This window comes from Pan troglodytes, chromosome 9, assembly GCF_028858775.2.
Source record: "Pan troglodytes isolate AG18354 chromosome 9, NHGRI_mPanTro3-v2.0_pri, whole genome shotgun sequence".
NCBI lineage: Eukaryota > Metazoa > Chordata > Mammalia > Primates > Hominidae > Pan > Pan troglodytes.
The window spans coordinates 70,298,292-70,314,730 of NC_072407.2; the positions used below are offsets into that span (position 1 = coordinate 70,298,292).

General features: G+C 53.7%; 1 protein-coding gene across 5 annotated transcripts; it reads right to left on the minus strand.

The window, feature by feature from the left end:
• Positions 1-5,231: 5,231 nt before the first annotated feature.
• C11H11orf24 (chromosome 11 C11orf24 homolog) lies at positions 5,232-16,421 on the minus strand. Of its 5 annotated transcripts, none has more exons than XM_016921394.3 (5): positions 16,220-16,421; positions 12,419-12,616; positions 7,571-7,745; positions 6,610-6,797; positions 5,232-5,622 (listed from the first exon to the last, which is right to left on the minus strand). In XM_016921394.3, the coding sequence occupies exons 3-5, from the start codon at positions 7,644-7,646 to the stop codon at positions 5,542-5,544; spliced, it is 345 nt and encodes a 114-aa protein (XP_016776883.1). In that variant the 5' UTR covers positions 7,647-7,745; positions 12,419-12,616; positions 16,220-16,421; the 3' UTR covers positions 5,232-5,541. The 5 variants fall into 5 exon arrangements, with proteins under 5 accessions (XP_016776883.1, XP_063640290.1, XP_016776881.1 ...); XM_063784220.1 differs by having other exon boundaries at positions 16,010-16,363; XM_016921392.4 differs by having other exon boundaries at positions 5,232-6,797.
• Between the last annotated feature and the right edge of the window lie 18 nt (positions 16,422-16,439).

The following is a 16,439-nucleotide window of genomic DNA, read 5'->3' on the forward strand; positions in this document are numbered from 1 at the left end:
CATACCCAGATAATTTTTGTATTTTTAGTAGAGATGGGGTTTTGCCATGTTGGCCAGGCTGGTCTCAAACTCCTGACCTCAAATGATCCACTCAACTCGGCCTCCCAAAGTGCTGGGATGACAGGCATGAGCCACCAAGCCCGGCCTCTTTTAACTTTTGATGATGGAAATTTCTAAACACACACAAACATGGAGAGAGTGGGAAACAGACCCCCCACTTCCATGAAGCCATCAGCCATGCTGGATGGACGGCAGCCACATGTGTCTTGTGGCACGATTCTCTTGCCCCCTTCTCCTGATGTGGAAGCATTTTAAAGCACACCTCAGACAGCCTATGACTTCATCCTCAAGCAACAGAGTCATCTTTTAAACTCTGAACTGGATAACGTGACTCCCTGTGCATTCCTGGGCTCTCCCGCTCCTCCCCTGCCGCTGTCCCCTGGGACCGGCCTGTCTCTTCCACTCTCCCCAGGGCCCTTCTCTCCTCACACTTGTGGCCTTGGATCTGCCCTGGGGGCTCCGCATTGCTGGCCTCTCTGCCTGGATCCCGCATTTCCCTGATTTTTCATCTGTGTTTTTACTTCAAATGTTTGGATTTTGTTTCCTGCTCACAGCGGGAGGCCATCGGGGATTGCTGTGCAGGGGAGTATTAGGAGCTGAGTTGTGTTTTTAAAATATCCTCCGGCTGCTGTGTGGAGGATGAGTAGGGCTGGGGGGGGGGAGCAGGAAGACCATCACAGAGAATTCAACGTAGTCGAACGTAGTCCATATTCTAAAAAGTATCGGCTTGTGTCAGCCACTGCGCTGGATCTTGAAGCAAAGCTGTAGATACGGAAATTGTGGCTGAGTATGGTCGTGGTTTGTCCCAACTGACCCAGCTGGTGGGTTTTGGGACCGAGGCCCAGGGGGCTGCCTGTGAGTTCATTGCATTCTCCCTGAACTCGTGGATTCCTTCTGGTGGGAGACAGTTACAGGCGCAAATGACCTAATACCACCTAGAACAATCCATCCCATAGTGGGAGCCGAGCCCCCCTGGCCTGGAACAATCGAGGAGTGCCAGAGTTCTCTGGTGTGGGGTAACGGCAAGACTCCCTGCTGTCAGGGGAGCGGGCTAAGGGGCTTCCACCTGCAAACATGGAATGGTAGGCGCAGGGGGCCGGAGGGTGGGATGGTGTCTCTAGCCAAGGCCAGCACCAGGGCTGGTGAAATAGGCTGGGAGGGGCAGGACGTGGTGGCTCACACCTGTAATCCCAGCACTTTGGGAGGCCGAGGCAGGAGGATCACCTTGAGGTCAGGAGTTCCAGACCGGTCTGGCCAACATGGTGAAACCCCGTCTCTAGTAAAATACAAAAACTTAGCTGGGCGTAGTGGCGGGCGCCTATAATCCCAGCTACTCAGGAGGCTGAGAATCGCTTAAACCTGGGAGGCAGAGGCTGCAGTGAGCCAAGATGGCACCATTGCACTCCAGCCTGGGCAACAAGAATGAAACTCTGTCTCAAAAAAAAACAAAAAACAAGAAGGCTAGGAGGGAGCCTTGCCCACCAGGGGGAGCCCTTGGACTTCCTCTACCAAGAGATGCGGCCCTGCTCCTAGAGAAACTGGCTGGCTCGAGGCCATGCCCTGCCGAGCTCGAGGCCATGCCCTGCCGGGGCTCTCAAGGCTTTGGAGGAGCCTCTGCTCCCTGTGGCCATCGTGTGCTCCTGAGCCACGCCCAACATTTGCAGACAGATCCGGTGTGAATGCTGTGCTGCCATTTGCTTGGTGAATGACCTCGGCCAAGCAACCTGGCCTTTCTGTGCCTTGGTTTCCTCACTGTGAAGGGAAGAGAGCTCCTTTTGGGGCCAAGTCCCAAATTGGACTCTCACTTCTGTTTGGCCTTCTGGCACCTTCTGTGTGGACTCTCACCCATCAGTTAGGGACTTTGTACCTCCTGTGTGTCAGTGCTGCGCTAGGCCCCGGATGAGCCACTGCCGCTGCCGCAGGAACAGAAAGCCTGAGGGGGGCTCTGAGCTCTCTGAGCTCCCCAGGGTGGAGGAGGCACCTTCTCTGAGCCCACCCCTCACCTTCATTGTGTTCCTCACAAGGCAGGTCTCACCCACCGCACCGGGGGCTCCTGGGCCACGTCATCTCTGAATCCCCATTGGGCTGGCAAACAGTAGGTGCTCACTAGGCACCTGATAAAGTGAGTTGAATGGGACTTTGTGTAGGCCAGGATGGCGCCTGGCTTATCTTGCAGTCTTGTGTCCTCCAAGTCAGGGAGAAGAAAGCCTGGAGCCCCTGGATTTGGACAGGTCTGCGACGGGGGCGCCTCGAGCTCTGTTTGGCTGGGACTCACCACAGGGGGCTGCACTGGGCCTGCAGTGCTGGGCAGAGGAGCTTGGGGCTTTCGGCAGGGACGGGTGTGGTTAGATTTGTGTTTTGACGGGTCCCTTGCTGCAGGGTGGAGAACGGATGAGCCAGGCTGTCTGGGAGCAGAGTGGGCAGGCAGTTGGTGGTGGGGCCCAAGGCTGGGCAGCAGCTGAGGTCAGGACAGGGGAAGTGGCCGGAGTACTGAAACCTTTAGGATGGCCAGTTGGACTCAGGGGGAAGCACAGGTTTCTAAATCTGTTAGCCCACGTGGGGATGCCATTAGGTACAGGGAGGACCCCTGGGGCCAAACACACTCCTGGGGGCCGATGCTGAGGTTGGCCTTGGATGCTGAGTTTGAGGCACCTGTGGTCCAGGAGGAATGCCATCCAAGAGAGAACAATGGCAGGGGGTTTGGAATAGGACCCTCAAGGATGGAGGGGGAGAGTGTGACCAATGCTCTCAAAGGATAAAAGAATTCGGAGACTGGGTGCGATGGCTCATGCCTGGAATCCCAGTGGAGGCCGAGGAGGGTGGTTCACTTGAGATCAGGAGTTTGAGAGCAGCCTGGCCAACATGGCAAAATCCCATCTCTACTAAAAATACAAAAATTAGCCAGGCATGGTGGCATGCACCTGTAATCCCAGCTACTCGGGAGGCTGAAGCAGGAGAATCGTTTGAACCCAGGAGGTAGAGGCTGCACTCAGCCGAGATCGTGTCACTGCACTCCAGCCTGGGTGACAGAGTGAGATTCTGTCAAAAAAAAATGGGGGGCCCTGGCTGGGGCAGGGGTACTGACTGGCTGACTCTGCAGATCCCTGTGGCCCACTCCCTGGATGTAGGGGTGCCAGGCAGAGGCCGTTAGTCACAAGCTGAAGGCCAGCACTGCAGGTTACTCTTCATCCTACCTCCCCAGAAAGGAACGAGGTGCCCACAGTCTATGAGAACACCCCCCGAGCCACAGCTCACACAGGCCCAGGGTTCTGGCTCTCCCAGGGGAGGCTCAATGAGCCAGGGTGGAGAGCTGACCCTTAGCAGGCTGGTCCTCGCCTGGGCCACTGGGGTGAAGTCAGGCAGAGGAAAGGGCATCCTCCACAGCTCCGATTGTCTACCCATGGTGGGCAGAGCTGCCCATTCCGGGCAGACGGTGTCTTGTCAGATTCAAGGACAATGCTGCGAGCTGGCCTAGAGTTCAAGATGGCAAGGGAGACAAGCCAGGGGCTGGAACCAACCACCTTCCCAGCCAGCGCCAGTGCCTGTAATTAAGCATGCAGATGCGACTCCGATGTGTGATGGCCAGGAAAGGAGACAGTCAGGCACAAGCTCTGCGGAGTGTGGCTGTCAGTCCAGAAGGCCTGACTCAGGCAGTGGAGGCTGGGAGAGGGGAAGGGGCCAGCAGGACGTGACAATGAGAAAGAAAAGGCTAGGGAAGCCGGGGTGCAGCGAGGGAGAAGACAGGAGGGGAGGACTGGGGGGCAGTTTCTGACCCATTCTCCCCACTCCATATTTTCCCAGCCTCGGCTTTGAAATTACTTCAAATGGTTTGGGAGTTACTGTCTTAGCCTTTTATCCCAGGCCCTTTGACATCCTTTTTGGAGATGAACTTAAATAAGAAGCTGGCCACCCAAACCTAGCCCAGGGAGATCTTGGTGAGTGGGAGACAGGAGATTCCGGACAAAGATCAGCTCTGCCTCAGCGCCAGGTGGTTGAGAAGCCACAGCCAACTCCACAACCATTTTTGGGTGGGGCCCCATGCCGCCATGTTTAGAGCAGATGCTGCTCTGTCTCTCCCCATTTCCCAGAGGAAGAAGCCGAGCTCCAGAACACTCTATAGCTTGCTCCAGGTCTCAGCAGCTGCAGACCTGGCCTGAGAACATGGCCTTACAAGATGCCCTGGCCACGTGTGGCCCATCAGCTCTTGCTGCCTTGGGCAGGTGGGCAGATGAAGGACCAAAGGCCAAGCTCAGGCTGGGCAGGTGGCAAAGGAACCTAGTTAAACAAACAGCTGGGACTCTAGGACCAGGGCTCAATCCTGACTCTGGGCCTCCAGGAGTGACTTTGCTGTGTGCCTCAGTGGTCCCGTCTTCAAAATGGAGATTGTGATGCTGATCTCCTGGGGCTGAGGCAATGCAGCAGGTCACACATGTGCAGCAGGTTACACACACATAGTGGGTTGCACTCACGCAGCAAGTTACACACGCACAGCACATTACACACGCACATTACACACGCACAGATCACACACACGCAGTGGGTCACACACAGGTTACACACAGTGGGTTACACTCACAGCAGGTCATACACAGCGGGTTACACTCACACAGCAGGTCACATTCACACAGCACAGGGACAGGGCAGGCATGTAACAAGCACAGAGCAAGTGCTGGCTGGATGTTCAGGATGGGAGCCTGGAATCCAGGGGAACTGGCCTAAGGAGCAGGCTCCGGGGTCAAATCCCAGGAATGGCCCTGGGGTCCTGGGTTACCTGGAGCAAGGGACTTGCACTATTCAGGACTAGCGATAGTGACCCCACCTCATGAGCAGGGCAGGATCAGATTCTGTTCTGCGCAGGTTCAGGCCGAGCTGGCCACACCACGGGGGTGATGTGTTGAATTTAGCTCCTTCACCCCTAAGGCTGGCTCCAGGAGGTTCATCGAACAGGTCAGAAAAAGGATTAAAGATGCTGGCTGTGGCCTCCTCTGGGGCCCAGGAGCCTCCCAGCAAGCACCAGGGCGGGCGTGGGTACCAGGGAGAAACCCAAGTCAGTGGCAACGACACAGTCAACCTCCAGGGTGTGGAGTGATGGTGCACATTCACAGAACAAAACCCTGCCACGTGCACGGCAGAAAGCAAGGCTCCCCAAGGAGCAGGATGCACCCACACGATTGTGGCGAGCAGTCAGTACTTTAATTCAGGTCAGGCTCCGACACCTGGGGGGATGGGGTCCTGCCCGCCCCACCCTGAGGTGGAACCCCCAGCTGCTCCTGGGCACAGAATCATTTACAAAAATAAATATGAAAAAAGCAGCAACTCTTTAGTGATCATGGAATTAATCTGACAGCAAATAAATGTGTTTAAGCATCTGGCATATCTCCTAAATTGCACTGAAAGAATTTGGAAGCACTTGGTTTGGTCTCAAAGGCAAAAGTAAAGGACGAGAAAGGGGCCAGGCCTCCCGCCAGGCCCCCGCCCCCCTCACATTTCTGAATCCGCATACATCCCGTTGATTAAGTAGTCCACCTGGGTGTAGTCCTTCTTCTTGTAGCTCTCATAGGCCTGCAGGGCAAACAAAACCAAGACTGTGATGAAAAGGGTCACCCCGAGTAACAGCACCACCAGAAGGAGAGTTTTGTCTACCACGGCCTGGGTGAGGGGCTCGGTGGTGACCACCATGTACTGGCCTTGGGTGCTGGGCTGGCACGAGTCCGTGGCTGGCATCTTAGTGCCCCCTGAGCTCCTGGGTGTTGGCCCAGTGGAATCAGTACCTGGTGTGGCTTCAGTCTCTACCTGCTCTGGTGCCTGGGATGTGCCTGGCCCAGCGGCCCTCTGGGTATATGGCGTGGGGCTTGGCTGTGTCGTGGGGGACATGGCCTCCATCTCAGGGATTGGGCTGGTGTGAGGTACTGGCACTGGGCTGGCAGTTGGCTCCCTGGCTTGTGCCTTGGTGGTGGTCACCACTGTGGGGGTGGGGGCGGGCTCTGGGGTTGTGTTTGAGGGCGTGGGTGTGGATTTATTTGTTGTGTTAACCACAGGCTGGTCCACTGACACCTGGCTAATGGGACCTTGTGCTTGGGGACGCGTAGGGGGTACAGGGCTTGCCGCGGTGTCACTGGGCATGTGCTTGGAGGGACTTGGACGAGTGCTCATGGGGCTGCTTGTGTTTGCTGTGGTCGCTACAGTCTGAGCACGTGTGGCCAATGTGGCCAGGGTTGCTGTTCTTGGCAACGCGCTGCTCTTTGGCACTTGTGCGAGGGCTGTGCTGAGAGATGGATGCCCAGTGGCGGTAGTGGACGGGGTCCGCCCTGTGGAAGTGGACGTGGGCGCGGGAGGTGCAAGTGTCATGGGAGTGCTGGAGGCTGCAGTCGTGGGAGCAATGGAGGCCACAGTTGTACTGGAGGCTGCAGTCATGGGAGCACTGGAGGCCACAGTCATACTGGAGGCCGCAGTCGTAATGGAGGCCGCAGTCGTACTGGAGGCCACAGTCGTGGGAGCAATGGAGGTCACACCATCAGCTGCACCTCCTGAAGTTGCTGGTTCACTCACATCTGTCCTGCTTGTGTCCTCTGTTGTGACTTCCATAGAGTTGAGGTGGGCTGCCGAAGTCCCTTTGGTCAATGTGACAGGAGAAGCTGCTGCCATGGTTACATCCTCAGACGTTTTATTATCAACTGTTTCCACAGATGCATTCCTCTTGACTAATCCCTTCCACATTTTGTTAGGGACAAAGTTGCCTTAAAGTCAGAAAAAGGAGAAAAAGAGAGACAATCATGTTCAATCCTGCACAGGGGGATTGCTCAGGGATCGGCTTCCACCCAGGCCTGTGGGGCCCCCTCCTCAGCCCAGCCAGAGTCGGGGGAGGTGATGTGCGAACATGCTTCCTCCCCATCTCTCTTCCCACTGTTGGCATGCAGCTCATTGAAAAAGCCCTTGTCAATTTGATTTTAAAACTCCTTTGCCCTCTATGAACCCCCTGCCCATTGAAGGCTTCAGACCTTCACTATTTGATCCAATTCCCAAAACATCAGAGTAAAAGTCTCACACAACAGGTGTGATTCACCATTAAAAGCCCACTGAACGCACACCCAGGTTTACAAAGCAGATAAACTGCACAGGTATTCACATCATAAAAGAACGCTTGGCTTTGTGAAAGGATTCACTGCAGGAATTCTTGGAAATGAATGGCACAGAGTGGGAACGCAGTTAAAGATCTGATGTATGAAGGAATCAATTCCCCAGTGAAGATTCAATTTAGAGATGACATCAAATCTTGCAGGCCAAGCGAGCAAACATTTCAGGGCTCAGCTGCCCGGTCCTGCTAGGGGCTCTTTGCCCACCATGGCCCTGGAGAAGGAAGGTTGGCCTGACAACCCTTCCCTGTGCGGCACCTGGGAGGGCTGGGGTTCCTGACGCGTTGGCCTGGGTTTGCAGATGCTGCTTTCAAGGGCTCAGCATGCTTTGTGGCCACCGTGGGCCCATCCAGCAGTCACACAGCTTTCTCACTTACGTGGATCGTTGGATGCCGCATGGCTTTCAGATAAGGACAAGGAGAAAATCCAAATGAGCACAAGAGCTGTCCACATCTTGTGGGTGAGCTGGGAGCAAGGCTGGGCGGTCCCCGAGGCTCCCAGCCAGCCAGCTCCTCAGGCTGCTAATGGTTCCCTCCTGCTTGGCCAAGGGATCTGTGGTCAAGAAAGCACGCTGGTCAGAAGGCGTCTGGCCAGCAACACACAGCCTTGCCTGAGAGCACCTGCTGTGGAGGGCTCTGGCAGGGTCCAAGGTGCAGACTGAGCCAAGTGCTGAGACCAGGGCCTGGTGCCCAGGAAGACCTCAGCCATGGTGTAGTAATGATCTGCCCTGTGCTTTGCATCTGATCACTTCTCGACCCGATTTCACTATGAATCTCAACCTGCAAAAGTTCCCATTCTCCCATCCTAGAGTTCAGAGTTTAAAGGAGCAGGAGAGAGGGCTAAGACTTGGTTGTGTTCATAGGGTGAAGGCCTTCTCATCGCCAAGACTGGTCAAGTCTTCCTCCTCAGCTTCCCCCATGGTCTGCAGAGTACAAATCAAGCCTAATGCACCCCATGTGCACCCTGTGACAGGTGACTGTGCCTTTCACATGGGAGATACTACTTAACCATTCATCCATCAATCCACCCATTCATCCATCCACCCGCCCGCCCACCCATCCATCCACCCACTATTCTATCCATCTACTCACCTGTCCATCCATAAGTCCATCCATCCATCCATCCATCCATCCACCCATCCATCCATCCACCCATCCATCCACCCACCATATCCTATCCATCTATTCATCTGTCCATCCATCCACCCACCCACCCCATCCATCCACCCACTCATCCATCCATCCATCCATCATTCTATCCATCTACTCATCTGTCCATCCATCCATCCATTCACCCACCCATCCACCCACCCACTCTTCCATCCATCCATCCACCCACTATTCTATACATCTACTCATCTGTCCATCCATAAGTTCACTCATCCATCCATCCATCCATCTACCCACCCACCCACCCATCTGTCCACTATTCTATTCATCTATTCATCTGTCCATCCATCCATCCATCCATCCATCCATCCATCCATCCATTCATCCATCCATCCACTCATCCACTTTTCCATCCATCTACTCATCTGTCCATCCACCCACCCATGCATCCATCCATCCACCCACCCACCCATCCACCCACCTGTCCGTCCACCCCTCCACCCACCCATCCGTCCATCCACCCACCCACCCACCCATCCATCCATCCATCCACCCACCCATCCACCCACCCACTCACCCATCCATCCATCCATCCATCCACCCATCCATCCATCCACCCATCTATCCATCCATCCATCCACCCACCCACACACTCATCCATCCACCCATCTATCCATCCATCCATCCACCCACCCACACACTCATCCATCCATCCATCCATCCACCCATCCATCCATCCATCCATCCACCCACCCACACACCCATCCATCCATCCACCCACCCACCCATCCATGCACCCACCCATCCTTTCATCCAATATTTACTGACTGCTTTCTCATGTGCCAGGCAGTACACTTAGGACAAAAAGGTGAAAAACACACAAGCTCTTCAGGGACCTGCAGTCCATCGGAGACAGAAAAGAGGTCATTGCAGGCTGGCACAAGCATTGTGCAGGGTGTGACTCAGTGCTGGGAAGCAAGGAGGAGACAGTATGCGGGCAGGCCTTGAAGACTGAGGTAGGCTGATCCTCTAGGCAGAAGCCCCAAGGGTGGCTGGGCCCCAGAGGACAGGGTGCCACAGGGGCCCAGAGGACACAGTTCAGCCAGTGGTGGTGTGGTCGGCATGCCAAGGAAGGCTTCCTGGGAAAGCGATGCCTGGGCCGCATTCTGAAAGCTGGGTGGGGGTGGGCAGGCAGGTGGAGAGGGAGCAGCAGATGACAACAGCAGGGTCAGAGGCAAGGAAGAGCGTGGTGAGGCGGGAATTAGTCTGGAGAGCGTGAGGAGGCCCCATGAGCCATGTGGCAGTTCAGATTTCACAGTAGGGGGATGCGAGTCCCTCCGGGGCCTTAGACAAGAACAGGAAGGTGCTTTTAGCAAGAGGGGAGGCAGGGGCAGCCAGTGAGGGGCAGCAATCCGGGCACCTGATACAGAGGCTCTCTCAATGAATGAAGGCATAAGTGAATGAGTGACTGACCCACTTCAGAGACTGCAGTGGTCCCCACAGCCGGCCCAAGTCGCTGTAAAGCAAAGCCCTCTCCTTCATTCTAATGCTCCACAGAAGTGATGTGGACGCCTTAACACATTTTTATTTTTTTGAGATGGGTCTCGCTCTGCTGCCCGGCTGGACTGCAGTGGCATGATCGTACCTCACTACAGTTTTGACCTCCCAGGCTCAAATGATCCTCCCACCTCAGCTGGGATCACAGGCGCATGCCACCACACCTGGCTATTTTGTGTGTGTGTGTGGAGAGAGGATTCTTGCTATGTTGCCCAGGGTGGTCTCCAGCTCCTCGGCTGAAGCAATCTTCCCGCCTTGGCCTCCAAAGTATTGGGATTACAGGCATGAGCTACTGTGCCCGGCCCTTAATGTATTATAAAAAAATTATTTGGTTTGGTTTATTTGTTTTGTTAGATAAAATAATGAAAACAGTCACAAGGTAACCAGCACTTAGCAGCCCACAGCAAAGTGTGGCCCCAGCTGCATAGCTGTAGGCAGACTGGGGTTTGGGGGTGCTGGGTGAGCTGCCCATTGGTCACTCAGGGACGAAGGGGCCATTGAATGCATGAGTGGCAGAAGCAGCCTTTTAGCTCTTTCAGCATTCACTGTCATTCCCTTGAGGAAGCTACTGTAATAGGGTCAAGAGACCATGCAAGGGGAGTGGGAGACCAGCAGGACACACAGAGGCCAACAGCACTGCCTGCGTTCCAACCCCAGCTCCCATGCTCACTAACCAAGTGACATGTGCAGCCACAGGACCTCTGAGCCCCGCTGAGCTGCATGGGAGTGACATGGGATCACACGGGCAAGGACCCAGCATGGCGCCTGGCTTAGCCAGCAGCCCACCCGAGAAGCACTTCCAGCTACGCAAAAGCAGCCACTGCGCAACAAGAAGCCCCTGGGTGGCTTCCTGCCTCCTGTAATCCATGTGGACTGTTGTCAAGCTGCCCCGGGGCTGGAGAAAGCCCTTAGAGCACACACTCCTCTGGAAGGCTGGTGTGTTCCATGAGACTTCCGGTCTCTTTCCGAGAGTCACTAACTTTTCTCTAGCTTCAAATGGTGCTTTCTCTTCAAAATGGTCTGTAAGGGCTCCTAATGTGTTAGGGGTTTAGAAAAATTACTTGGCCTTACAAACCACAGATCTAGAGTGCAAAAAGCATTCTTTGTTCTGACAGAAAAAAAGTGTGGCGGGGGGGATGGGGAGAGAAGAAACTAACCAATATCATGCAAGGCAGAACTGAAACTGGAAGGTTTTGGGCACAAAGAACTCACAATCCTCCACGGGTCAAGGCAGTGCAGCTGGGCTTTTGATAAATATGAGTATTTAAACGGCTGTCTCTTGGGCCAGTAACATCTACCGAATGTTTTTAAAATGCTACCACCCCTGGTATGTTCCCCAGGCCCGAGCCCGGGATTTGAGGTCCTCTGGGTGAGTTAAAGGTGAGATGATGTGGCAGGGGCTTCTTATGGGTGAAGAGGGTCTCGGCTCCTGAATGTACCCCAGCCCCAGGCCTTCTGCTGCCCCCTCACTACAAATCTCTAGGGCAGGGGTCAGCACACTTTCTCTATAGAGGACAGGATGGCAAATATTTGGGATTCTGTGGGCCATTTGGTCTGTGTCTTAGCTACTCCATTCTGCCGCTACAGTACAGAGGCAGCCCTGGAATAGAAGTGAATGGTGGGCATGGTTGTGTCCCAATAAAACTTTATTTATACAAACAGGCAGCAGGTGGGATTCGGCCACAGTTTTCTAGCCCCTGCTTTAGCACTTCAGCCAGCTTCTGGGACCGTGCTCCAGCTACAGCAGGGAGGATCAGACTCAATGTACTGAATGAACCTCCTCCTTCTTGTCCAGTTCTTTGCCTTGGAACAGACAAGGACCTTCTCCTTCCTGAGAGGGGACAGCCTTTCATCATCTTCTGCTAAGAAGCGCCCCTCCACCACCCTGCATGAGTAAGACACAGCTTCCCTGCAGCACAGAGGAGGCTTCTGTGAGTGCCCACGGCATCACCAAGGTCAGGGAGAACGAGGTAACTTGCATTTGTGTCACGAAGCCGAAGAGGGTTGCAGGGGATTGCGTGATACCTATCCTGTTCATGGGCCACCACCCCAGTCCACTCAGAAGATAAGGCCTCCTGATCAGATGCAATGACTCATGCATGTAATCCCCGCACTTTGAGAGGCCGAGGTAGGCGGATGGATTGAGCTCATGAGTTAGAGACCAGCCTGGGCAACATGGCGGAACCCCATCTCTACAAAAAATACAGAAATTGGCCAGGCGTGGTGGTATGCATCTGTAGTCCCAGCTACTTGAGAGGCTGAGGTGGGAGGATGGCTTGAACCTGGGAGGCAGAGGTTGCAGTAAGCCAAGATTGCACCTCTGCACTCCAGCCTGGACCACAGAACCAGACATTGTCTGAAACAAACAAACAAAAAAAATGGAGGCAGGGCCTCTGACAGTTAAGGGCCACAGACTGGGCCTGGGCCTTCCTTGGTTACTATAAGGCCTGGCTGTCTTTCCTTTTCCCTTGACCCTCTGATGATCTTGCAAAGCTCCCTCTGGGCTCACCGTCCCATCACCCAACAAGCAGGCCCAGCCTGCAGGGCCAGGACACTTACCAGAGGCTGCTGCTAAGGGCATGCTCCCAGCCTGGACCATCTTCCTCCTTGGAGAGCTGTGGGCTTGACACTGTGTCGCTGGGCGAAGTCTGGCTTTGCAGGGGGTGAAAGCCACGTGGTGGGGCACTCCTGGGCCATGCCATCCTTTGTGGCACATGTGAGATGAAGGTAGACTCTCCACTCTAGTAACAGATGCATCTAAAGTTTGAAAAAAAGTCCACATTCCTTATGAAAGGCATGAAGGAAAATTCCAGTGAGGAGGGAGGCACAAAAAGAGCAGAATTCAATAGATCATTCATTCCACTGGGAAAACGACAACATGGATCAAAGCTTTCAATGTCAAAACTTCCAATGCAGGCTGGGTGCGGTGGCTCATGCCTGTAATCCCAACACTTTGGGAGGCCGAGGCTAGTGGATCATGAGGTCAGCAGTTCGAGACCAGCCTGACCAACATGGTGAAACCCCATCTCCACTAAAAATACAAAAAAATTAGCTGGGCGTGGTGGTGGGCACCTGTAATCCCAGCGACTTGGGAGGCTGAGGCAGGAGAATCGCTTGAAACCAGAAGGTGGAGGTTGCAGTGAGCCGAGATTGAGCCACTGCACTCTAGCCTGGGCAATAAGAGCAAAACTGCGTCTCAAAAAAACAAAACAAAAAACAACAACGACTTCCAATGCAGCAACTTCTACTGCAGTTTCTTTTAAGGAAGCACTCAGACAGAGGTCCAAAGATGATCTACAAAGATATTTCTCACAGCATTATTTAGAAAGAGTAAAAAACTGGAATAGTTCTGTCAAGTATGGCCCCATTCATATATAAAATACTACGGCAACTGTTAAAAATACACAACTCTCTACTTATTGACATGGGAAGATATATAGCATGCATCAGTAAATGAACATGGCAGGTTACACAGCAACGTGTGGACCATGATCCTATTTTTGTTAAAAGAGACATTTATTCAAGGGTCTGGAAAGATTTGCACTAGAATGTTAATGAATATCCCTGGGGAGTGGATTCACCTGTGATTTTCATTCTCTACTTCATATCTTTCCTTCTTTTTTTTTTTTAACAAGCATGTATCACTTTTGGAAAAGATTTCTGAAAGGCTCCAAGGAAAGAAAACAGCGTATTTTCTTCAAGTACTTCAAGCCACTAAGCAGAAAGGCACAGAGTTATCCCACCTGATACAGTTTCACATGCTGATTTCCATAATTTGGAGAGACTACACGATCTATATACCAGGACAGACATTTTCCTAGGAGCCAACCAAAACTTCGGAGGAATCCAGGAGCAAAGCCATAATGCAAAGATGTCAACCGGCACAAATGCTTCTCTCATTGATGAATATTTAACGCGTACTCAGGAGAGTACAGAAACAGCTCATCACCTCTTATCATGGGAAGGTTATCAGTAGGTGGTGATATCAAGGACCACCATGGGCCTGCTCCCAACACAGATGCCCACGTGTGCACACACAGCCACACATACATGCACTTAGTCACACACGCTTGTGTGCGCACAGCTGCACATATGTCCATCTGCACATGCACACATGCCACCACACATGTGCACTCACACAGGCACACACATACACATGCAAAATCACACACACAAAGGTGAGGGCACACACACAGAGCAGGTCCACAAGGCTATATCAGGACACTCCACGGGTTTCTTAGGAAACTTCTGCTGGATACCATCACCACTTATTCCCTCCCAGCCGGTGGGGCTGGTGGTCACTCCCAGAGAAACAGGAATTGGCCACTGTGTAGTCGAGAACAGGCCTTCGTTGTCCTATGACTTCATCCCTCTGCTATGGTCCTGCCTCCACTTTCCAACAGAATATTCTAAATGTCAAGATCCCATGCGGGAACCTGTGGTCATCTATGTAAGTTGACTCATGATGGACAAACCATTAACAACATTTAAAATAACTGTTTCCCCTGCAAAGGCTTCAAGCCAAAATTAGGATGTGGGTCTCGGGACCCCACCCAGTTATTCTCATTATTATGTGGTACAGGGAGACTGGGTAGATGAGGGTCTCAGACCATAACAGATGGGAAAAAAGAGACCCCAGGGGCAGGAGGGGAATGAGCGAGAGAGAATTAAGTTTGTATTAAGTTGGAGACCAGGGCAGATGGAAAGACGGAAGGTTAGGCTGGCACTGGGAGCTCCCTTCTTCAGGGGTCAGCTCCCCATAGAATCTGCAAGGAAGGTGCAACAGGATACTCCCTTGAGCCAGGTGACACTCCATGACAAAAGCACCCCCCAACTATGCCCCTGGGTGTCAACCTCCCTATCCTTTTCTGGTTCATGACCTCGAGATGCCTCCCAAGGCATCTTGTCTGAATTCTTGTGTTCTGAACCTTGGCTTGTTATATGTGGGGCACTTTATGCAAGTTACACAAAACTGGACTCCAGGCGTGGTGCTGCATGCCTGTAATCCCAGACACTCAGGAGGCTGAGGTGGGAGGATTACAAGCCCAGAAGTTTGAGTTCAGCCTGGGCAACATAGTGAGACCCCATCTCTTAAAAAAAAAGGGGGGGAAAGAAATAACTTAATTCTTTTTTCCTGGCATAGAGAGGTTCCAAAGACCAATCCTGAAGCTTGGTAAAGGACTACAGCTGTTACCCCCACATTCTATCAGGCTATTAAGACTCACTCAGCAGCAACATGGCCAGGCCCCCACACCAAGTTAGGCAAGCTACAGATACCAAGGAGTAGGAACTGCAAACACAAATACAGGGCAAACTGCAGGTACCTAATCCTGACACATCACCTGGCTGAACTTTGGTAGCAGAAGCCCAAGGAACACAGACTTATGGCTTTGTGTATATAGACATTGTCCTGTAGCCCAAAGGATGTGACTCTGTGGCAGACGGGAACCTAGAACATTGGACATTTATTATATTACATTAACTACCTTGCTTGCTTCCAGGTTTCTGGAAGTTTTGGTAACACAGCTAAATACTAGGGCCTAGTTTTTGCTAAGAACGTGGGTAGCTCTGACATTCCTTTGTCCATTAGGCAGATCCACTGTATAAATGGAAACATTTATATTTTAAAGATTTTCCTAGCTGATTTTATCGAAATGTTAGAGATTTTCCTGGGGCGAGGGATAGCTGCAAGTTGTTACAGTCAGATTTCTAAGCACGATGATTATTTCTGGTGGCAAACCATGCGTGTGGAGGCCGATTCCTCCTATCAGCCTAACGATTAAGTCAACATGCTAAGCAGCCACACGGGGGCTACTAAGTGACTCGCACGGGGGAAGCAGGCAGGGAGACAGATGGGCAGGGGAGGGAATCTGGGGCAATGCACAACCTCCACCCAGGTAGAGAGAGGGTCTGGGGGATAGGTCTGTGTCACTCAAGTAAGAGCGACACTTCTTGGGGTCCAGTCCCGTCCTGGGCTTGCCCGGGAAAGACCCCAGGACAAATTCGGCCCCCTTCCAGAGTGTCCCCATTCTGCTCCCACAATGGGACAAGCCGGCCTCTTCTCCAGTCTGGGCCCCCTTCGGCCCTCCTCCCTCCTCCTGCCTCTTGGGCCCCCAGCCATGCTCGGCCCCCAGTTGACTTCTTCAGTACCTGCATTGCTCAGCGTCTTGCACTCTGTGCGTGCCCCATCCGCCGCTCCTCCTGTCCCGTTCCTCCTGCCTCTCTCAGCCCCACTCACTCTCCCACTGCCCCTCGTGCCCCCATCCAACCCTCCTCCTGCCCCCCACCTCTGTCTCTCAGTCCCAAGCCAGTCAGGGAGCCCTGACAGCAGCTACCCGGACGGCAGTGCGAGCCCCTTACCCGGGCGCAGCAGGCCCCCGGCGGCCTGGTGGCCCTCGGACAGTAGGAAGGAGCCTGAGGCCCGGCGCGGGGACGTGGCCGGCAGCGCAACCCAGGCAGCTCCGGGCAGCGCGCCCTGCCCGCGCCCCGCCCAAACGCCGGAAATGACGTCACGGAGGGCGGGGCGGGCCTCCTGGCCCGGGCGAAGAGCGGCTGCGGCGGGGCCTGTGGCGAACGGAGG